The sequence below is a fragment of the Mobula hypostoma genome, chromosome X1, assembly GCF_963921235.1.
Source record: "Mobula hypostoma chromosome X1, sMobHyp1.1, whole genome shotgun sequence".
Classification (NCBI taxonomy): domain Eukaryota; kingdom Metazoa; phylum Chordata; class Chondrichthyes; order Myliobatiformes; family Myliobatidae; genus Mobula; species Mobula hypostoma.
Genome location: NC_086128.1, coordinates 20363451 through 20387726, shown reverse-complemented (window position 1 = coordinate 20387726; position 24276 = coordinate 20363451). Strand labels below are relative to the sequence as shown.

The following is a 24276-nucleotide window of genomic DNA, read 5'->3' as shown; positions in this document are numbered from 1 at the left end:
GAAAATTTTACCCAAATTGATCCATTCAAAATCCATCTGCTGGCACTGCTCTACAAGTCCTGCTGAACACCGTAGACGCATGTTAACAATAAAAACTTTGCTGATTAGTCATTTTGCGCCAAAGAGTTCTCGGTTTGGATTGCATGGAATATTTTACAATATGTCTGAGATGGAGTTGTAGCAATGGCAGTGGTGTTTGCATGCCTGATATTGATGTCAAAAAAGTCATTAATCAATTTTGGATGAAGATTATCAGCAGCAAGAGGATGGAATATTATTAGAAGTTGATGGATTACAACTTCTCCAGATTGAACTCATTTTGCTACCAATGAAGCAATTATACTAAAACTTGTAACAAAGCTCACTGCATTTCTTATTCTTTCAGTTACTTTTATTGTTTTCCTTTATGTTATGAATAAAAGTGCAGACCTATTGATTGTAAAATTTCAGTGAATGTCATGCATTTCTATTTCATAAAAAATACTTCCATTTATATAGCACCATGATTTTTTAAAATACATCACAGACAACTGAGTGCAGTCGCTACTACTTTTTAGGCAATAAGCAGCAGTCATTTTGCGCACAGCACGATCCAATAAAAAGCAGTGAGATAAATACGAGACAATCTGTTTCTTTTTTGCTGACAATGACTTTAGGGTAAATACCGTATAACATACCAGAAGCTACCCCTGCTCTTCCAATCATTTCTCAGGATCTTTAATGTCCAATAGGTAAACAGTGCAATGATGAAACTATTCACATGGTGGATATTTCCACAATATATTGTACACTTTAAGTGAGAAAATCCGTACTATTCTCATATATTATCTGACAAGAGTCCCTGATTATTTTTTCTATACTACCTGAAAAAATTATACTTTATCGGAAGGGGTATATTATTACTATCCCTATGTACTGCATAGTCAGATGGTCTTGTTAATGTGCAAGGAACAATACATTTATTTTCAGTAGGACATTTATGTATTGATTAGTTTCTCGTCACCCTCAAGAAATAGACAGATGGCAACTCTCCATATTGACTCTGCACTAATACAAACCACTCTGCTACAGCAAGGTTTCAGAATCCCTCACCCTCAAGTGCCCTCCAAGCATTTTACTGCAACATGAACAGTGGTCTTACATCATTTTGAGAGGTGTTTCAACCATGCTTGCTTTCTGCATATTCAATGTCTCTCTTACAGTTACCACAGATACAAAATTGGACAATAAATTTCAAGATACTGTCCAAACTCTGGAAGACAGTCCCTGGTGCATCTGTTAGCTGACAATCATTACCTGTATCAACTGTGGCCAGGTAAGGCCTCTGTTCACTAGAAGCTAATCTTCTTTCAATGACTTATTGAAGTTACTAAAATGGGACAAGCATATTGCTGCATCAGTAATATAGAATGCAATGCTGAGTTGTTTATCCAGAATCATCACCTAACGCTTACACGATTCAGGCATTTCAATGGAACACAGAATATTTCGACGGCAGTTACTGCACAGCATGCTCAGTACCAGCAAATTAATTTTTAAGCATCTTGTGTCTATTTAATGGTGCAAAATCAATCTTTCTCTGCTTCAGTTTGCTACTTTCTTTTATACACCTGTATGAATACTTCCTATCAATCTTCACTTGTTCCCTTTACTACAGATTAATGCATGATAATCATATAGTGTGTGAGGTTTCACTCATAAAATATTTACATTTATTTTGATATTCTCTGAATATTCAAATACAGGCTTGACACTAAAGTAGACACCATGCCCCATTTGTAAGTAGCTGGTCAACTTATCATTGCAGCTGAACATTAGTCCTAAATTAATTGAAAGCACAAAATAATCTTATTTATTTTGGAGTGTTGGGAGATGTTCTCTAAAAATAGCAGGAGAAAGTTGAATTCACATTTAATTAATTCTGCATATTAAAAGTAATTTCATTCCAATAGCAACTGAACACTATATTGCAAAGCACAACACACTCAATATGTATATGCACTGAAAACCAATTAGTTTAGCTCTAATAAATCTGGAGTGCAACCTACTTCTAGTATTTCTGTTTTTATTTCAGAGTTCCAGCACACACATGGTTATTAATTCATACACATTTCATCCAGCATACACTTATTTATTTATTAATTCATTCATCCCTTCTGGCCCTTTGAGCTACGCCACCCAGCAGACCAAACGAGTTAACCCTAACTTAATCATGGGATTTACCATGACCAATTAACCTACCAACTGGCACATCTTTTGACTGTGAGAGGAAACCAGAGCACCTGGAGGAAACCCACACAGTCATTGGGAGAACATACAAACTCCTTATAGGCAACGGTGGGAATTGAACCTGGTTCACCCGTACTTTAAAGTGTTGTGCTAACCACTGCACTACGGTGCCTCCTACCCTGTGTCTTACCCCTATTTTTGATATTGAAATAAGATTCAAAGTGGGTAAACTTATTTGAGAAGATCATTGGAGTGAATCACGGCTCAGTTGCAGCTATGCTGCCGAAGGTCAGGTTGGATGTTTTGCCAAGTTAAAGGCATTGTATACATACAAGTAACACACATCAAAGTTGCTGGTGAACGCAGCAGGCCAGGCAGCATCTCTAGGAAGAGGTACAGTTGACGTTTCAGGCCGAGACCCTACTGACGAAGGGTCTCGGCCTGAAACGTCGACTGTACCTCTTCCTAGAGATGCTGCCTGGCCTGCTGCGTTCACCAGCAACTTTGATGTGTTTTGCTTGAATTTCCAGCATCTGCAGAATTCCTCGTGTTTGCATATACATACAAGTTATGGATTTGTGTTCTATCCCATACACTCTTGGCAACTGCAAACCATGTTTCTTAGCGCTCAATACTGGACAGATATAAGCTGTGCAAAGGTGTTCTGACACTGTCATAATCTAATCAGACATAAAGATGCAAAATCCTGAAGTGAACTGAAGCTCCACAGGGAATTTTGTAAATGAAATTCAAAGTTCAGAGTACATTTATTATCAAAGGACACAAATACTACCTTGAGATTCATTTCTTGCAGACATTTATAGGAAAAAATGACAATAAACTATACTTAAGCAAAGAGTGATAAACAACCAATGTGCAACCAAGACAAACAGTGCAAATAGTGTATAAATAATAAATAATACTGAGAATTTTACAGCGAATAATGGTAGATAAATCCCCCGGATCTGACATGATATTTCCTCGGACCTTGAGTGTAGAAATTGCAGGGGCCCTGGCAGAAATATTTAAAATGTCCTTAGTCACGGGTATGGTGCCAGAGGATTGGAGGGTAGCTCATGTTGTTCCGTTGTTTAAAAAAGGCTCCAAAAGTTAAGCAGGTAATTACAGGCCGGTGAGCCTGACATCAGTAGTAGGTAAATTATTGGAAGGTGTTCTGAGAGATTGGACATACAAGTATTTGGACAGCCAAGGGCTGATTAAGGATAGTCAGCATGGCTTTGTGCGTGGTAGATCATGTTTAACGAATCTTGTAGAGTTTTTCGAGCAAGTTACCAAGAAAGTAGACGAAGGAAAGGCTGTGGATGTTGTCGACGTGGACTTTAGTAAGGCCTTTGACAAGGTCCCACATGGGAGGTTAGTTCAGAAGGTTCAGACACGAGGTATCCATGGAGAGGTTGTAAACTGGATTCGAAATTGGCTGTGTGGGAGAAGACAGAGAGCGGTAGTGGATGATTGCTTATCAGACTGGAGGCCTGTGACTAGTGGTGTGCCTCAAGGATCTGTGCTGGGACCATCGTTGTTTGTTGTCTATATCAATGATCTAGATAATAATGTGGTAAATTGGATCAGCAAGTTTGCTGATGACACTAAGATTGGAGGCGTTGTGGGTAGCGGGGAAGGCTTTCAAAGCTCGCAGAGGGATCTGGACCAACTGGAAAAATGGGCCAGAAAATGGCAGATGGAATTTAATGCAGACAAGTGTGAGGTGTTGCATTTTGGAAGGACAAATCAAGGTAGGACATACACAGTAAATGGTAGGGCACTGAGGAGTGCGGAGGAACAAAGAGATCTGGGAGTTCAGATACATAATTCCCTGAAAGTGGTGTCACAGGTAGACAGGGTTGTAAAGAAGACTTTTGGCATCCTGGCATTCATAAATCAAAGTACTGAGTATAGGAGTTGGGATGTTATAGGGAGGTTGTGTAAGACATTGGTGAGGCCAAATTTGGGGTATTGTGTACAGTTCTGGTCACCTAACTATAGGAAGGATATCAGTAAGATTGAAAGAGTGCAGAGAAGATTTACTAGGATGTTGCCGAGTCTTCAGGAGTTGAATTACAGGGAAAGATTGAACAGGTTAGGACTTTATTCCTTGGAGCGTAGAAGAATGAGGGGAGATTTGATAGAGGTTTACAAAATTATGAGGGGTATAGACAGAGTAAATGTGAATAGGCTCTTTCCACTTAGATTAGGAGAGATAAATACGAGAGGACATGGCTTTAAGGTGAAAAAGGAAAGGTTTAGGGGGAACTTCTTCACTCAGAGAGTGATGGGAGTGTGGAACGAGCTGCCATCTGACGTGGTAAATGTGGGCTCACTCTTAAGTTTTAAGAATAAATTGGATAGGTACATGGATGAGAGAGGTCTGGAGGGTTATGGACTGGATGCAAGTCAATGGGACTCGCGGAATAATGCTTCGGCACAGACTAGAAGGGCCGAATAGCCTGTTTTCTGTGTTGTAGTGTTCTATGGTTCTATGAGATGTAAAGAGTCCTCGAAAGTGAGTCTGTAGGTTGTAGAATCAGAGTAGTAATGAATGAAGTTATCCATGCAAGTTCAGGAGCTTGATGGTTGAAAGGTAATAACTGCTCTTTGTGCATGGTTGTACTAAACCTGCAGCTGAGACACTGTGAAGGAAAAGCCTAAACTGCAATAATAGCTTTGAGGGCGGATTCATTATTACAGGAAAGCTCCTGGTTATGATTTACTAAAAGCAGTAATTTCAGTTGCCATGTAGCAGCTTCAATTATAATTTACAAGGTTATGGTTTGGATGAATGTTTATATTTTATTAACTGAAGAAAGGAGTTTGGGACAACAGAAAATTAGTGATGTTAATTGCTTAGCCTAATGTTTTAGCTGTTCCACTCAGTCATATTGGGATTGTCTTGTGGGCTATCAGTTTTGCACAGTTTCTGACTGTCCTAACTACTGCACCAAATAAGATGTCACTGGATTTAAAAAAAAAATTTGATCTTAATCCAATTTACTTCTCCATGCATATATTTCTGCCAAATATCAGTAAAACATAGTTACTGGTTATAAGATTTTGAAAATGGCAAAATCAATTCCCAAGGTATTGCAGCTTAGAAAATCAGAAATATCTTCCAAACTCAGCACAGTTTGAGGCTTCATGTGATACATCTATAAAGAATCTGAAAGCTACACCAAAACACACTGCATAATCAACAGTAACAAGAGAGAAAACAGTGCTGGGTTGTTCATATTTACAAAGCACATTTAAAAATAGGTAATTCTGATCCTTCACTCTGTATCTGTAGTATAGTGGAGCAGAAATACAACTTGAAGTAATTTTGAGTGGTTCTTGGGCAGTACGTTCAATCTAAATGTTAGGCTTTCAGCTTTGGTATCTGGAACTAAATCCAACTTGAATTTCAGAGGAAGTGGCTCACCTTTAGGACAATGCAACTAAAATAAACATTGCGCAGTTCTAAATTTACCGCCAATTGAATACATATCCATGAAAAATCAAGCGATCAATACAAATTCAGTGATTAAAAACATTAAACGAGAAAAACTTATTACCACTTTTCGGTAGTGTGACCTCTTCTACGTTGGGGACAGGAGAAGGCTCATCCATGTCCTTGGTCAGATCCTCTTGGTCCTCCTCTCGATGTCCACGCTTTGACTTGGCATATGGTGTGGCAGGACTGCGTCTTAAAACAAGGTGCAATGCGGTCATCCGCTCAAGAGTACAACATTCTAACTCTTTCTTTATGTAGTCACATTCTATCACTATCACTGAGCAGCTACATTTATCCAATGTGGAAAATCATATGGAAAATGCTCCAGATACCAATACTGTCTCTTTGTCAAAGTTTGAGTGCATTTTATATTCAGTCAATTTATATGCAATAATGATGCAGGTGAGGATGGCTGTTACCAGAAGGCCCCAGTCAAAACAGGAAATGCTGGAAACAAGCAAGCTAGGTTTTCAATTTTTACCATCGTCCAACATCAACTTAAACAAATCTAACTACAGATCTGCAAACTTTAAAAATTTCTATCACTTTGCTGAGAGGTCATTTGGATATAGGTGTGCAGTGTAAAGCTACACCATCTTGGTTTAATATAGGTTGCAGGAACAAAAAAATTCAGATGGAACAAAAGCAGCTCAATGACCAATCCCACCAATGAATCCTACATACCCCTCAGTGCCACAGAATCTTGGATAATTTAAAAAGGTGACTATATACCAATATAGAACTCTAGTCTTGTCATGGACAGAAATATTGTAATTGTAAAGACTTGAAGTTCAAAGACCACAAGTGTGCTTCAGCCATATATTCAGTTTTTTAGTATGTTGAAGCAACCAGCCCCTCACACACAAAATTCAAATGATATATTTTGTAGATCACCATTAAAGTTAACTTAGTTGGAACTATAGAAGTTGTGCTACCTGTGTAGATCAAATGTTGGGGTGTACTTCATTTGGTTTACTGCAATAACTTGGTATAAAGCTCCAGAGTCTTGTTCCATTGTGTTTTCTTTTATCCAAGTTAAACAGAAACAGTTAAAACTCAAGGTACATGGAGCTTAGAAAAATAGAGGGCTGCAGGTAAGCCTAGTAATTTCTAAGGTAGGGACATGTTCGCCACAACTTTGTGGGCCGAAGGGCCTGTATTGTGCTGTAGGTTTTCTATGCTTTATGTTTCAACCCAAAAAATTATATCCCTGAATGACTGTTGGGTGGTATATGGAAGGCACAGATTACTCAAAGAATAAGGAAGCACCTATAAAAAGACTTTTCCCTCCATTCACTATCCTCTACAGACTGTATGACTGTAACAGAGTCTGAGAGTACATTGAGAAGTAGATAGGGGTTAAAGTTTAGTGATGTAGGAACCAATGAGTGAAGCAAATCTGCAAAAGCTCTATGAGTATATATGATGAGCTCAAGTTTTGGTCTTGGACAAAATAAAACTGATAATGAGTTAGACCCTAAGTGTGACCATCTGCAGAGAGACCAGAAAGAGGTACAAGAAAGCATTGTGGGCCCGGATCTTAATTTGAAACCTATGATAAAGGCAAGGAAATAGTGGGAAACCTACATCAACTCTGTAGTGCTATGAAGCAAAAAGTTATCTATAGACAAGGGGACACCTTTTATTTATGTGGTGAGGCATTCCATAATTAAAGTTCAGCCAACCACAACTGCAACACAACTGTAACAAAGTTGTCTGCAGAATGTACTACCTCCAAAGTGGTACTGTAAAGATATAAAAAGGTATTGGTGGAAAAACATCTTGAGAACAGTCAACAAACTGACAGTTTTTCAGTCAGCTTTGAGGAGTTGGGTTAATGGGCCATTTTCACAAGTGTAGTAACCTCATATTTCCTGCTCTTGAATGCATTTCTGTAGAAGGAAGGGTTTTATATTCTGGTCAATGAGATGATTTTTGGACAAGTGAAATGTTACTCATTAATTTGGCTAGGTACCCATGTATCGGCAGAGAGAGTAAATAGGTTAATGTAGGAAAATTGGATCAAATAATAAGGGGCAGCAATAAGGAGACTGAAGGGAATGTAAAAATAGAAGGAAACAGCAGATAAAGCAAGAAAAGCATAATGTATTTGGAAAATCATAAATATATTTAAGTCCTGAAGCAGGGTCTCAACCTAAAACATTAACCATCTCTCTGCTTCCACAGACTGCTTAGCTTCTCTAGCAGGATGTTTTTTGTTCCTAATTAAAGCATCTGTCTCCATAATTCCTCTGAATGTCAGGTTTAAAGAAGTGAAGCTGTACAGTCAGAGGTTTCCTACATATCAGTCCTACTGATATTACAGGTAACTAAGAAACATGGCTTTAGGCTCAAGAGATGGAATTGAAGGGATATAAAATGCATCAATAAAGCTACTTCTACAGATGAGGTTTGGGGAATTTCTGATAAATAAGTACAAAGGAGAGGGAAACCAATGGAAGAGATTATACTGTAATCACAAAGATCAGAAGGATTAAGGAATGATATTGCAATTACAGAATACAGATGGGAATTACTTTGGAAGTATGGACAAAATTAAAAATAGATGTGGTAGATAATTATTATTGGTACATGCTACAGAACTAAAGAATGTGAAAAAGATTATTCATAAAGAGCAGCTTGAAGTAAATAGTAGAACAATGTAACATGCCACTTAAAGGTTATTCCAATATCCATCAGTTGAATGGATAAATCAGGGAAACTGTTCAGGAAGGGCTGAGGTTACAAACAAATTCACGGAGTCAATCAAAATGGACCACTAATGAGGCTAATGACTGAACCAAAAACAGAGTTATGTTTGATATTCTGTAATCTTTCTAAGCTGGTTAGTAACTTGATGCTGATAAGCATCAGGGAATCTGTAACAGTATTTTGGTAAATTTATTACTGTCAAAGTCAAGTACAATAGCAACAAGCATAAAATACAAAATTGCAGATGCAGAAAAGCTAAAATAAAAACTGAAAATACTTAGCAGGCCAGGCAGCACCTATGGAGTGAGAAAGACCAACATTTCAGGTCAATCAATGACCTTTCATCACAACTGTTCCAATGTCCTGGCTGGCTAAGTCCAGCATTTTCAGCTTGTTATAAAATTAACAACATGCTGGTGGTGGAGTTTAAGAATCTTCATGTATTAACTAGGAAACTAAATGTAGAGATAGATTAGAAAGAAAATTCTCTCTTGAATGATATATTTATATATAGAGTAAGGGGCAAAATGGTATATTAATCTTTAAAACTTATATACCAATTTCTAATTCCATCAGAAACTTATTTACTTGAAATGTTTTCCATATTAAAAACTACTGGACAGCTATGTGTGTCTCAGACTACCCACTTGAGAATGGGAAGACTAGCAAGTATGATGTCAAAGGCAAACTAAATCTGCCAAATGACAGTTCACAATTATACCTTCTTAAATAGTGAATCAGTAACAAAGGTTCTCACACAATCAAAATGGGTTTCAACATGTTAGAAAATACTATCTTTCAAAGATCCTGTTTCACAGCAGAATAGTTATTTCTTGTATTTAAAATTGCAGTTTATTTCCTCGTAAAACATCCTTTTATTTATTAGGCAGCTCAAGTAATCTGAAGTGAACTGAAAATAAAAGATTCTATTGTTTTGTTTAGAACCTGATGAGGTAAACAAAATAAACTATGCCAGACACCTGCTGCATCATTCTGCTCTTGTAATTATAGTACTCGTAAAATAAATTTGACATTAGTTCCAGCAAAAACAACTTGTATGTTGTTTGGACAGTGGGAAAATATAGGTGTGCAGTGCTTAACAAAAAGCTAATGCAGTACCCTGAATGGTTAACTAGCACAGTAAATAAGGGTGATATACCCATTGCAATTAATATGAAGTTTCAATTGGCATAGCACCTCCTGTACAGTAGTAGGATTGTTTAAAATTTACTGGGGAGGGGGAATGATAAATATTGAAATGGAATTTTCTCAATTAGAAGGTAAATGAAGCATAATCTAGCCAGAAAAAAGTAAGCACTTCTCTTTTAGAATGTGTTAATATTAGAAGATTGATGTTAAGTGACATTAAAGGAGCAGATATTTAGAGTACTGAAGTAATAATGCAGAAGGGGTGCTTTAGAGCATAGAACAGAACAGTACAGCACAAGAACAGGCCCTTAGGCCCATGATGTTTCTACCAAACAAAACTAAACTTATCTGTCTACGCATGGCCATATCCCTCCATTCATGTTCATATGACTTAAGAAGGTGGCATCCATCACTGAGGACCCTCACCATCTGTGACATGCCCTATTCTTGTCAAGGCGGTGATACAGGAGCCTGAAGACCCAATTCAGGAACAGTATCTTCCCCTTGCTATCAGATTTATGAATGGTCTATGAACACTTCTTTGTAATTCCTTTCTTTTTGCACTATTTATTTTTGTAATTTATAGATTTTTATGTCTTTGCACTGTACTGCTCCTGCAATATAACAGATTTCACTTGTTGGTAATAATCAATCTGATTGTGATTAAATTCATTAGATTTCATGTTATTACAAATTTAATTAATTAGATTTCATAATATTAGGATTTACTGTTCTTAAGTCTTGCAGACTTCCTATTTCACTGTTTCATCCTTCAGGATGCTCTGCATTTTTAAAAATACTAGATATCAAGTGTATGGTCGTGTGGTTTCCTGGTTACTGTTACAAGTATTTTCTACAAGGCTTAGATACTAATGTTGATTCCAATGAATACTCAATCATTTCTATGGATTCCCTTGCACATAGTCCACTTTGGCAGATGCTTTGCCTTCGTTTATTACCACCCTATCCATTTCTAATATATCCTCATTCTTCCATGGTGAATGAATCTTTGATTAAAAACAAGTCAGTAGGAGTATTAGTCATCCTCTGGATATTCATTCTCATGTAGCCCTAAGAACCTAGCTGCATAATTCAGGATGTTGCCTCTGGAGTGCATCTATACAAATTGAAAGCATCATGCAAACATACATGTCAAATGAGCACCTAACTAATTTTAATATTATTCATTCATAAAAAAGAGTAAATAGTAATACATTTGCACACAAAACCTACTGAAGAGAAAATAGTAAGCAGATATACAAACAATGTATGAAAATCTACTCCTAAAAAACGTAACTAGCAACACCAGTTCAAACAGACTTGGCATATTTAAAATTATGTTTGGTCACCATCTTGTTTTTTGGTAACCCAAAGATCTAAAGTATTACATATAAAATATGATTTTTAAAAATCTTTAAACTTACCCAAAAAGTTGGCCCTGTCCTCCTGGAAATTTGTTCAATTAAGTCTTGCATTTACAGACCTACCCCCTTTCAAGAGCCTGAGGCTTAAGTTTTGGACTTTTCCTGCCATTTGCCTTGTTTTACTCAGCTTGCTATCCCTTCCAAATGATATTTAAGTTTTACAGCAAGGTACACTCCCATTGCTTACTATTTAGATATTTTGCAATGCATCAGAAAAAGTACAAGCAGATACAAGAGTAATTCTTTCAATTTATGCGCACCTAAAATAAATAATTGAATAGCATTAACATGTATGTATCAAGACCTGCGTTCTTATTTGGGCTTGCAGCAAGGGTAAAGCCATATAGCAAAATGTTCTCATTGACAACATTTTGTTTCAAATATGAATAACAGACAGAAAAGAAAATCTAAATCACTTCAAATATGATATTCCTTTACCTTCATTATGGTGACCCATATAAAAGAATATGTCCACTTGATATTATAGGTATGGAGAGCTTTCTTTAGATTATATATTATTTGAGACTTTGGGATTCATGAAAATCTATCTATAATCTGCATTGGTCTGATGTCATCATGAAGAAATTGTCTATATGGATGAATAAAATTATGGTTTTAAAGAGAGAAAAAGTCAGAGCAGAAGAAAAATTGGATGGGAGGGAGAAAGCAAAACAAAGATGAGGGAGAACAAAGACCAAAGGAGGATACTATGCGTCTGGGAACAGTTTAAGAGAGGGAGTGCACACACCAGAGGAAGCAAACATTCTGTTAAATTGCTCAGGTTTAGAATGTGAATGGAAATGCTTTCAATGTTAATAACAATATTGTGGGCACATGTCAGAGTTCATTTTTGAAACTGCATAATATTCGAGTTGATAACTTTTGTTTCCTCCTTGGGGTGGAAGAGTTTCTAAGCAACCTTTCTAACTTGGAAGAAACACTACAAAGACAACCCTGCAAATATTCTTGTTGGATTATATGTGCAATCTCACGTAAAAGCCCCTGAAATGAAGCCACCCATTCCATTAAACAAGAAACTGAAAGATCATTGCGCCCGAGTCCAAGACTTTAACTGCTGTTTGCTGCTGCAGCGTGGCGGCCTGCTTTGATGTACAACTTCAAAACTGATACTTTAGCGACTGGCCGTAATTGGTCCACAAGTACACTCATATCAGTCTACTTTGCGCACATCAGTTTAGATCACAAGACATTAAATAAATGACTGCAATTTTCAAGGTATTCCAAGGCTTTGGCAAACATTGATGCTGATCTCCCATCCCAATTATGAAGGCATTTTATTGGTTTGCAGCTAATATATTGCATCACTGGTTGTACTGAGCAACAGCTCAGGAGTGCAAAATGTGATTTTCAATGGGTGTTAAAAATTCTAACTGAATTCCTCAGTCACCTTGTTTGTTTTTTCTTCCTGTATGATTATCCTATGAGCGTTAGAAGTGCAAGTGAATGGTTGATGCTTGCTGCCATACTACCTGGAAACAGTGCCCCAGAGAGCATATCCTGCAAACAGATGAGCAACATTGATGTAATTAATTAATAAAGAGGCCCCAATATGGGCAGATGATACTTGCTATAAAGGTTCCCTGGCCATTGCTGATAATCTAATTCTTGGGTTGAACCTGAAAAAGAAAAAAAAACTTGGACCGGCCACGTTGGAAATAGAATGAAACATGTAATTTCAGAAAATTAAACTAATATTGTATTTTCGTATGACGTGGGATCAGTCATTCCACTGGGTCAATGCTAGTTTTCAGAGCATTCCTATCAGTCGCATTCCTCCACTTATTTCCCTGTAACCTATTCTCTCTCACCTACACATCAACGACCACAACTCCCCACACCCAACTCTCTTACCACTCATTTACATTAGAGGAAATGTACAGTAAACAACTAATTTGCCACCTGCCTAGACTAGGGATAACTTGTATTATCCAATTAAACTAACAACCAGCTTGTCTTTGGGATGTGGCAAGAAACTGGAGGACAAGCAAACCCCATATGGATAGCAATGGAGATCAGAATCAAATGTACGGTGGTGTAAGGCTGCAGGATTAACAGATGAGCTACTCAGCCCTGCACCTACTTCTGCAAGTTGACTGAAATTTTGTTCTGCTTAATAGTTGTACAAGTTGGGGAAAAAAGCCAGCTGTCCCAATGACTTTATGAATGCTGCACTCAGAATCCAGGTGATCACCAATCTCAGCCATTTTATGCAGGTGCTAAGCAACAACCAAATCAGTTTACTCCTGCGGAATGTGAAGGATGCATTATAAAGCAAAGGCATTAACATGCTCACTAAACTTTTTCCTAATGCATTTTTCCCTCAGTTTTAATAGCCTGGGATTTGGAAGTTATTAGGTGGTGATGACAGCATGCCATTTTCTTTGCACTAAGGCCCTACTAACCCATTATTAGAATGTTCTTTTACCACCTGCCTCCATCTACCAAAAGACGTCCACTTTATAACATAGAAAGAAACAAAAGAGGTAATGAATACCCCAGCAGCTCTTCTAAAAGATTGAAAATCCAACTGAAGTACTGTTTCAAATATTTAACACAGCTCTGCTGTTGCCTAAACAACACAGCAGGTCACCTATTTCTGTAATACAACAAATTTACTGGACTAATGTACCTTGAGGTCAAAATATTATACACTCTAATCATCCTAAAAGTTAAGACTTCCAACTGTGTCTAAATACTGTTAACTTTTACAATACTTTACTAAATGAATCAACTTTCGCTTCCTTCACAAAATCACTACTATTCACCTATATACGTTTCCTGCTACATAGTTTATATTTACTAGCTCGAATTGATCTGGGTAGGTGCTCCATAAGAGATGGCGAAAACTTTAACTTCCATGATGTAGCATCAACTGTAAATGCCAGATATCCAGACTGAGCCAAAATTTCAGCTTTTTGAAATTTCAAAGGCATTCAAGCAGATTAAACTCTCGAAAGGGAAGGCCATATACTGTATGTGTGATTAAAATTCTAAGGTCTTTTGATTGCCATTTTACAAACAGAGATGGAAATTTTTAAAGTCTTGAACAAAACTCACATGAAAAAATTGTATGCTTCAGTTTTCATTGTTTGAGTACTTTCTAAAAAGGCCATAGCCCCTTTCAAAAGCTTATACTATGAGACCGAACTGGGAGGTGGGGGGAGGGGGTGGGTTAGGCAGAGGGAAGGGGCAGAAAGAGGCACACAGGCAGAGTGGTAGAATAAGAAAGAGAGATAGCAGTGCATAGAAAGGTGTTGAGAGAATAGAAAGCAGTACTCAAGCATAGTAAATCTAAAAGGGGAATAGATAAACAGATGTAGTAGTACTAGATAAGATACAGTAAAAGATAGAAAGAGCTGGCATGAATATGCCTGGTATATAAAGAGGAAAAAGCTGGAGAATGAGAAAGTGCCCCTCTTCTATCATTAATGATGTGAATGAAGTAAAGAAAGATCAAGGCAAATAAGTTTGAGTTTAAGGAAAAAGTTACAGAATTGCAAAATTCAACCTTACAGAAAACCAATAAAAACAACAAACAGGAACTGAATCTGACTTAGTGGCAGTAAATAATTTGGCCTGATATTTTAATCTGCATTCCATTCCTATTATCAAATAGGATACCCACTGAAGCACCATAACACTGCAAGGGCATCTATTGGCAGATAGATCACAAATGTCAAGTGTTCATTTTGAAGTTTGTACTGATCCAGTAATTGCAATTAAAAAATGGTTGAGACCATCCCTCTTCATTACTGGGCAGAGGGTATACATTCAAAGACACCCCACCCCCCACAAAATAAAAACAATCTTCTACCAAGCAAACTGGAAAACTAAGCCACAGGCCCTTCAGAAGTAGCACGCCTCCAAAAATAACCATTGGTCAAATTTCCAAGAGAACTGAGCAAGGTTAGTTTTTTCTTGGGAATTTAAGTTTTGGTGTGTTTGCTGTAATAGAAACCTTTTTTTAAAATGACCTCTAGTTACTGGCAAAACAAAATGGTGGCCAAAACGATGTGTTTCCCCTGCAGAAGTATTTTGAGAATTTTAATTAATCCCCCTTCTTCTTGATGGATGCTTATGGCTAACTACTTACAATGCTCAAATGTTATTTTTACTGTCTCCTAAATATTTAAGACAACCAATATCATTCAATTTCTCATCATCCATTGCTTTGGACATACAGTTTAATTAAGGATCTGTGATAGGAGAAACTGATGAACAACTTGCATAAAGAGTTCTTAGAAATATGTAGGATGCATGTGACTTTTTCTTGTTTCAGTTTTTGCTTTGAAGAAATAATACTTGGACCAGGATCACTCTAGGTGGGCTTTAATAATTGTTGATGTTTCTTATAATTTTTCAGCACAATACCACTTTTTTTGGTCACTGTCCTCTAGATTTGTGTAGTTGTCATTATGGCATTATTAAAAGTAATTTATATTTTAACATGCTTTTGAGTAGTAGAGGACTATAATGTGCCTAATTTGTTTTAAGGAAAAACATCATTTTCTTCCAGGAGCTTGGTAGACAGGAATGTTGACAGGAGTTTTGTCTACTAATTTCATACAGGAAGGAAACAAAGATTAACATTTCCAATTTTAAAGAAATAATTTTGAGAGACAAGGGAAGTGCCTCACCCTTTCTTGGTATTCTTTTTCTTGGAGTCAGGTGTAGGAGAAGGAGAAGGAGAACGTTTCCTCTTTTTGTGACTGCTTCCTTTTTTATCTCTTCTATCTGAATCAGGGCTGTGCACCTTTGAATAAATATTTAAAGAATTATTCATTTTCTATACAGCCCATGAAACCTCATTTTCATAAAAGCACCAAATTTTACATATTTTCAGACAAGAATTGTCTCTAAATAACAGATCAAGCTTTGTCAGCCAGGGAACATATGAAAAAAAGTTTGGTAGAGGAATGACTACTCAGCTCCTCAAGCCTGCATTACCATAGCTAATTTGACTGTAACCTCAATTTTGCACTCACACCAACCTGCTGTAACTTTCACCCCTTTGCTTACCAAGAACCTATCTATTTTTGCCTTAGCATATTCAAAGACTTTGCTTCTACTGCCTTTTGAGGAAGAGGGTTCCGAAAACTCATGACCATCCAAGAGAACATTTCATGTCCTATTAACTAAGGAATAAGGGCAACAAAATCCAGCAACAGTTACTAAACTAAACTTATTTGGGATGCTAAACTCTGGGTATGGAAAAAGGAAATCAATGAAGAGAAATTAAGCTTCAGAATTCTACTAGGAAAATAAGCAGAACGGGATATTTTTCCTGATCTTAAAACTTTGAAACAAGTACATATTTACCTGAATTCAAATGATTTTACTTCCTCAGTATTTCCAAATTAAAACACCAAATGCCTGTTCTGAATATTGCATACTTTTGCAAAAATACAAGCTCACATTTACACATAACCAAAAGGAATAAACTTTAAAAAATATTTACATATAACCAATCACTCAAATGACTGAAACCTGTCTTAAATCAAGCAGAAACTAAAATGGAAAACCATGCAATTACCTCTTCTGTTAACGTTTTGGCAGAAATTCTTTTCCTTCGAACAACAGGTGCTCGATCATCATTTACCTCATAATCTTCCTCATTCATCCATTCATTAAAGGTATCAGTATCCATTATCCACTTAGCATGGACCTGTCAACAAAGAGGAAGTACAATTAGTTTTGAATATCAATTCATAAAACTGTACAGAAAGCAACAGCAAGTGAACACAAGAATTCTTTCCTGAAAACTCCAGATACAAATGTGAGAACTGATAAGAAACCAGCTTTTCTTTGTTTAATAAGATGTGAGGAATTTATTACTGCATTGCCTTACTTCTTCCACCCATCAGGAGAAAGAGAGCAGTCAAGGAAGAAGGGTTTTCACCACTATGAACGGAGTGTGCTGCAATATAAATGCAAAGTAGTCACAAAATAGGATGAACTATTTGCAAAGGTCTCAGCAAGGACCTGGACCCACTGCAATTTGTCTATCACCACAATAGATCTACGGAACATGCAATTTCATTGGGTCTTCACGTGGCCTTGGATCACCTGGACAATAGAAATACCCATGTCAGGATGCAGTTTATTGACTACAGCTCAGCGTTTAACACAATCATCCCTACAGTTCTGATCGAAAAGCTCCAGATCCTAGGCCTCTGTACCTCTCACTGCAACTGAATTCTCAACTTCCTCACCAGATTACTACAATATCTGCGCGGATTGGAAATAACATCTCCACCTTGTTGACGATCAACACTAGCGCACCTAAGGGGTGTGTGCTTATCCCACTGCTCTACTCTCTCTACACCCATGACTGTGTGGCTAGGCACAGCTCAAATTCCATCTATAAATTTGCTGATGATACAACCATTGTTGGCAGAATTTCAGATGGGTGACGACAGAATGTACAGGAGTTAGATATATCAGCTAGTTGAGTAGTGTCGCCGCAGTAATCTTGCCCTCAATGTCAGTAAAACCTAAGAATTGATTATGGGGCTTCAGGAAGGGTAAGACGAGGGAACACACACCAATCCTCATAAAGAGATCAGAAGTGGAAAGAGTAAGCAATTTCAAGTTCCTGGGTGTCAATACCTCTGAGGGTCTAACCTGGATCCAACATATTGATGCAGCTACAAATAAGGCACAACAGTGGCTATATTTCAGTCATCAAAGACACTCGCAAATTTCTGCAGATGTCCTGTGGAGAGTACTCTAACTGGTTGCATCACTGTCTGGTATGGGGGATTTACTGAACAGGATCAAAATAAGCTGCAGAATTGCAAACTTAAGTCAGCTCCATCATGGGCACTGGCCTCCATAGTATCCAGGACATCTTTAAGGAGCGATGACTCAAAAAGTCGGCACCCGTCATTAAGGACCCCTATCACCCAGGTCATGCTTTGTTCTCACTGCTACCATCTGGAAGGAGGTACAGGAGCCTGAAGCCACACACTCAACGATTCAGGAACAGCTTCTTCCCCTTGGCCATCCGATTTCTAAACAGATAATGAACTGCTGAACAGTACCACACTACTTTGTTTCAATTTTTGCACTACTTATTTAATTTAACTATTTTATTTATACATATTTATATACTGCAATTCTTATTTTTTTCCTATTATGTACTGCATTGTAGTGCTGAGGCAAAGACAATAAATTTCACGACCTATGCCGGTGACGTTAAACCTGATTCTGATGTAACAGATCTTCAATGGTCTCAATACTTCAAAAGAAGCTCCTTCTGTTCTTCTTGAACACATCTTTTATTACCTTTCTCCCTCATGTTTATTTGCCTTTCACACAAGTATCCTATTCATAACCACCATTTTTTGTGGTAATAGATTCTACAATTTAACCATTTTCAGTATGTAGATCTTTCGCTGAAATTCCTATTGAACGTATTAGTGTTCATTCAACATTTTGGTCTTCCACGTGCGAAAATATGCTCTGCATCTACTCCAATAAATCTTTTCAAAATAAGACCTCAAAAACATGGCAAAAGTGCATTAGACTAGAGGGCAGAGATTTAAGGCAAGTCACTGGTAGTGTGGGGGGATCTGAGGGATATTTTTCCCCCCACCCAGAGAATGATTGCTAGCTGGAAGAAATAACCTGAGAAGCTGATGTAGAAATCATTTAAAAAGGTACAGAGGCCTTATAAGGTGTCAGTCAGACTGCATTTGGAACACTGTGAGCAATTTTGGGCCCTGTATCTAAGGGGAAGGACCAGATGAGATTTACAAGATCCCAGGAATGAAAGGCTTAATGTATGATGTACAGCTCTGGGACTGTACTCAATGGAGCTGAAAGGATGAAAGGGGTGGGGGGGGAGGGGGGAGGATCTCAATGAACCCTACTGAATACTGAAAAGCCTGGATAGAGTGAATGTAGAGAGGATGTTTCCATTGGTAGGACAGTCTAGGATCCGAGGCTATAGGCTCAGAATAAAGGAACGTCCTTTAATCTTTTCAGCCAGAAAGTGGTGAATCTGCAGAATTCATGACCATAAAGGGGCATGGTAGGCTAAGTCATTGGATGCATTTAAAACAGAGATTGATAGGCTCTTGAATGATAAAGGGATTAAAGGTTATATATAGGCAGAAGGCAGTGGGGGGGGGGGGGGAGAGGGAGGAATAAAATCAGCCAGGATTGAATGTTGCAGTTGACTCATTGGGCCAAATGGCCTAATTCTGCTCCTGCATGTTATGGCATTGCTAGGCTGAAGACCAAATGCTGGTAAATGGGATAAGTATAGACAGATACTTGATAACTGGCATGGACATGTTAGGTTGAAGGGCCTGTTTCTGTGTTGTATGACTCTTGGATTGTACCTATTACATCTTCCCAATCAGAAAATCTGCTGGCTCCTTCTTCTGAATCTCAGTAGCTTTCCAATAGCCATTTGGAACTATTATATTTGCCAATTAATTTTTGTGCCATTATTAGTTTCTCTACTATCCTCCCCAAGTTTTATTACTTTATCAATTATCTCCCCCATTGTTATTTAAAACTATTTTTCACCACCAATGATATTTGTATCCGTTAATAGCGCTATTATTACCTTTCTTTTTATGTCTTTAAACTACTATTTCTCTCTATGATCCTTTATTTTATAACTCTCTTTGCCCATTAATGGCTTTTGTGGCTTCTTTCCGGACTCTATTAGATTGCATTTGTCGTTCTTATCCCTATTGTCCATGCAGTCGACATCCTTTTGTTCCGTTTCAGCTTTGCCTTTATTTCTTTATTCATCTGTGGTTTGAGATTACTGGCTAATTTCCATTTGTTTTTTAGTGGGATACATTCCTTTTCAATTCCATTCACCATTGTGTTTAACATTTCTCACTGCTTTTCTGTTTCTCTGCTGACAAATTTCTTTTTTTCTGCCTGCACTTTCATCATCAGAAAAGCCTTTTAGTTACTTCAAATGTTTGTTGACACATTTCTTTCCCTATGTCCTTCTAATGTTGGGTAAAAGGTAATGTGCTCCTATTAATGTAATCAACAAGAACAACATGTATTTAAATAGCATTTTTAATTCAATGAAACATCCCAAGCCACTTCACAGAAGACATCAAAAATAATCAGTCACCATCCCTTGTTTTTTTTCCCATTCCAGTCTGTGAGGATAACTTACATGTGATCTCACTACATGTACTAGGTCATGAAGAATTTGCCAGCTTATGTCATTAAGAAGAGGCCAAACACCTTAGCCTGAAGAGCATTACAGCACTGAATCAGACAACCAAAGGTCCCTTTCAGGACCAATTAACCAAAGTTAATTGCTTCAAATGTTCCTGCTCCCTAAGAAACCCATTCTGGTTGTAAATTAATAAAAAAAAACACAAGATAGTGGACTACGACGATGTAAAATAGTTTGGCTACCTCCATCCAACTTGCCGCCTTTCCACTGGAACAAGAATGGGTAAGCTGACCATCTTGAATGCTCATAAGTTACAGACTGAGATATGGCCAACCACTACCCTGCTCCATCCACCAGCCAGTCACCTACATCATTTCAGTTACTGCCCATAGATGTAGAGCCACCTGCTACCACATCATACAGACAAATAATTTAAAGATTAAACATTGAAACATCAAAACATACAGTGAAATGTGTCATTTGTATCCACGCCCAACAAAGTCTGCAGATGTGCTGGAGGCAGCTTGCAAGTGTCAACATGCCTCTAGCACCATTATGGCATGCCCACAACTTACTCAGCTTAACCCACACGTCTTTGAAATATGGAAGGAAACCAGAGCACCCCAAAGGAAACCCACGCGTCATGGGGAGAATGTACAACCTTCTTACAGACAGCGGTGGAATTGAATCCCCAACACAGGTGTTGTGAAGTGTTGCACTAACAACAATGTAGCGACAATGGGCATCCAATATCCAACATGTTTATGATGTTAAAAGCTAGGAATCTTCTTCATTGTTCACCAGCCCAAGGAAACAACCTGTACCATGGTTGCCAACCAAGTTTTAGATCATCCACCATGCAAATGCAGCAATGATACTAATGAACTTCCTTGAAGGCATGTGATTGCAGAGGAATGGAACTGCTGAAAATATGAAAAGCCTAAAATTTGCTCCATAGCCTTACTGCCTTCTCATGTGCCAAAGCTCAGCTGCAGATGCCATTTAACCTAGCGAACTCAAAGGCAACAACTTGCATCAAGAGCAAAGGCAACATAATGAAGAGGTGGGTACAATCCTGACTGTCAGCAAGTCAGAGAAAGCTAGTGGAATTAATGGCATCTATGCAGAATTCCTCAAGAACCAGGACTCCAAGCTGCATCTTCTTCATTTGCATCCAGCATCCTACATAACAGGATAATCTTAAGACATCAAAGAATTTGCCATCCCAAGATCAGGAAAAACAACAAAGTATCCTGAAAGGGTTTGTCCCATCAGTCATCTATGATCAACAGGCAATTCAAAAACAAGCAATAATAGATTTAGTAGCTGCCGCTTCAAATGTGTGATCTTCAGAAAGAAGTTGCTCTGATCAGGTCTTTGCACTCACTACTAGTACTGAGGCAGTATTCCAGAACAGCTGAAGACGAGAGTTGGCTTTATAGACTCATCACTATACACTCAATGTCCACTTTATTGGGTGCATCTGCACGTTAAATGCAAATATCAGGCATTCAGGTATCTGGAGGGGAGGAGAAGATGGCGGCGCAACGCAGTGCGCGCAGCTGCTCCGAATTGATATTGTATTTGTTAAATAGGGGCCGTGCACAATCCTGATTTGATGGAGAGAGACGTGAGAAACACGGAGGAACATCTGGAGAAACTTCTGAAATGCCTGCTTCACTGCTGCTGCTAATGTGCGATCGAGTATCTCCGGAGGGGAAGGCCCCAAATCCTAGGCTTTGCCTATTGCCGGGGCCGGGGTCGAAGAGCTCAGCAGAGATGGTGCTCGGTGTCGGAGGCTCGAAGTTTTTGGACGGACTCAAGAGTCGGCTGTGGTCGGGTGCTTCCAGGATGCTGCATTGGCAAGTTTGCGGCGCTGGAGGTTCATGTCAGGGAGAGTTTCTCCCTTCAACCATCTGCGTGAGATGATGGGACTTTCAAGAGACTTTGAGACTTTTTAAAAATCATGCCCATGGTCTGTTCTTTATCAAATTATGGTATTGCTTTGCACTGTTGTAACTATGTTATAATTATGTGGTTTTTGTCAGTTTTTTTTGGTCTTGGTTTGCCTTATGTTTCCGTGATATCATTCTGGAGGAACACTGTATCATTTCTTAATGCATGCATTACTAAATGACAATAAAAGAGGACTGCGTGTCCTCATAATCTAATCTAATCTAATATCTAATCAGCCAGTGTGGCAGAAACTCAATGCACAAAAGCATGCAGACGCAGTCAAAAAGTTCAGTTGTTGTTTAGACCAAACATCAATCACAATGAGGAAGAAATGTGATCTAAGTGACTCTGACTATGGAATGATAGTTGGTGCCAGAGGGGGTGGTTTGAGTATCTCAGAAAATGCTGATCTCCTGGGATTTTCATACCCAACAGTCTCTAGAAGAGGGGGCTTCCATGGACCCTTTGGTTAATGGTAAAGGTCCATGGCATAAAAAAGGTTGGGAACCCCTGCTCTAGAGTTTATACAGAATGATGCGATAAACAAAGAACATTCAGAAAGCAGCAGTTCTGTGGGCAAAAGAGCCTTTAATGAGAGAGGTCAGAGGAGAATGGCCAGACAGGTTCACATTGATAGGAAGGTGACAGTGACTCAAATAACCATCTGTTACAACAGTGGTGTGCAGAAGAGCATCTCTGAATGCACGACACGTCGAACCTTGAAGTGGATGAGCTACAGCAGCAGAAGACCACGAACATACATTCAGTGGCTATTTTATTAGGCACCTAATAAAGTGGCCACTGAGTGTATGACATTTTTTTGGTGTGACTGAAACAGTTTAACAATTATTCAAACACTGCACCTGATTTATCAATAGCCTAATGAGCAATCACAGGCTGTGCATCTATTTTGGCAATGGTGAGCTGAATGAGAACACTCAATAGCATGTTTGCCACGTGAACCAGTGCTCACATCAGCATTTTCTAACATTTTTAAAAGTCCTAAGCCCTGCACCAAATCCTGAAAGCCCTTCTATGTCAATAACGTGGCACTATTGATGCAAACATCAACACAACTAGCAGCAGGAGGGGGAGGGCCCCTCTTCACCTTTCTAATTACTTTATTAAGTATCCCATATGGAGGGCCTCTCTCATTTTCATTTCTCTATACCTGCCATGGTGAAGTTTTCTGATCTCTTCAACCATGAGCAGTGGATCCAGTTCAGTTCTCTCTCATATTGAGCACTGGCTCCAGCTCTGGTCATATCCATGTGGAGCACTGGCCCTAGCTGCAGTCAGGGAGACACATGGGATATATTCAGAAACTGTACACAACAATGAGGGGAGGTAAATGGTAGTCCCAAATATGAAGGGTGTGAGTTATTGGGATAAAACACCAGAGATTTTAGCTGTTTTGCAGAGAAAGGAAACACCTCTGAGATGACTTTATAAAGGGATGCAAAATTCTTGAAGGAATTGTAAAGATAAGTTCGAATCTTACTCCAAACTAAGTTGAGAGAGCAGTGCAAGGGTTCACAGGGTCAGACTACCGCAAGATAAATTAAGGACAGATATTAAGATCCTCCAGCAAGTAATCTCCTGGGGAAGAGGCAGAAGAACTTAAAATAATTTATGAACAATTTTACAGCCATTCAACTTGGGGATGGTTTTTCAGGATGCTGGAATTAAGACGGGCAGAAAGCCTTCCTTTCCGAAAGGGAGTAAGCATTTCATGCATATAATTAAGCCAAGAACAATGAAAAACTGCAACTGAAATGAGAAATTTCAGAGCATTTCTCAATGCTAATTTTGGCTCTATACAGAACATGAGTGATTAATAAACTGACTAATATTACAATCCTAATGAATGGAATAAATGCATGAAAATATGGACATTTTAAAGTATAATTTTTCAGAATATATCTGTACACTCAGTGGCCATTTTATTAGATACACCAGTAAACTTACTCATTAAAATAAATATCTCATCAGTCAATCATATGGCAGTTACTCAATGCATAAAGGCATGCAGACATGGTTGAGAAATTCAGTTGTTGTTCAGACGAAACATCAGAATGAGGAAGAAATGTGATCAAAATGACTTTGACTATGGAATGATT

The 24276-nt window shown here is 38.2% G+C and overlaps 1 protein-coding gene across 4 annotated transcripts in view; it reads right to left on the bottom strand.

Moving 5' to 3' along the window:
- LOC134340355 (SWI/SNF complex subunit SMARCC2-like) overlaps window positions 1-24276 on the bottom strand; it is a 128529-nt gene that overhangs the window by 57019 nt on the left and 47234 nt on the right. For 3 of the 4 annotated variants that reach the window (XM_063037507.1, XM_063037509.1, XM_063037508.1), the window contains exons 9-11: window positions 16574-16705; window positions 15678-15793; window positions 5796-5926 (exon numbers count right to left, since the gene is read on the bottom strand). In XM_063037507.1, coding sequence (XP_062893577.1) covers window positions 5796-5926; window positions 15678-15793; window positions 16574-16705 — 379 coding nt within the window. The remainder of the gene's footprint in view (window positions 1-5795; window positions 5927-15677; window positions 15794-16573; window positions 16706-24276) is intronic. The other variant, XM_063037510.1, reaches the window with a different exon arrangement.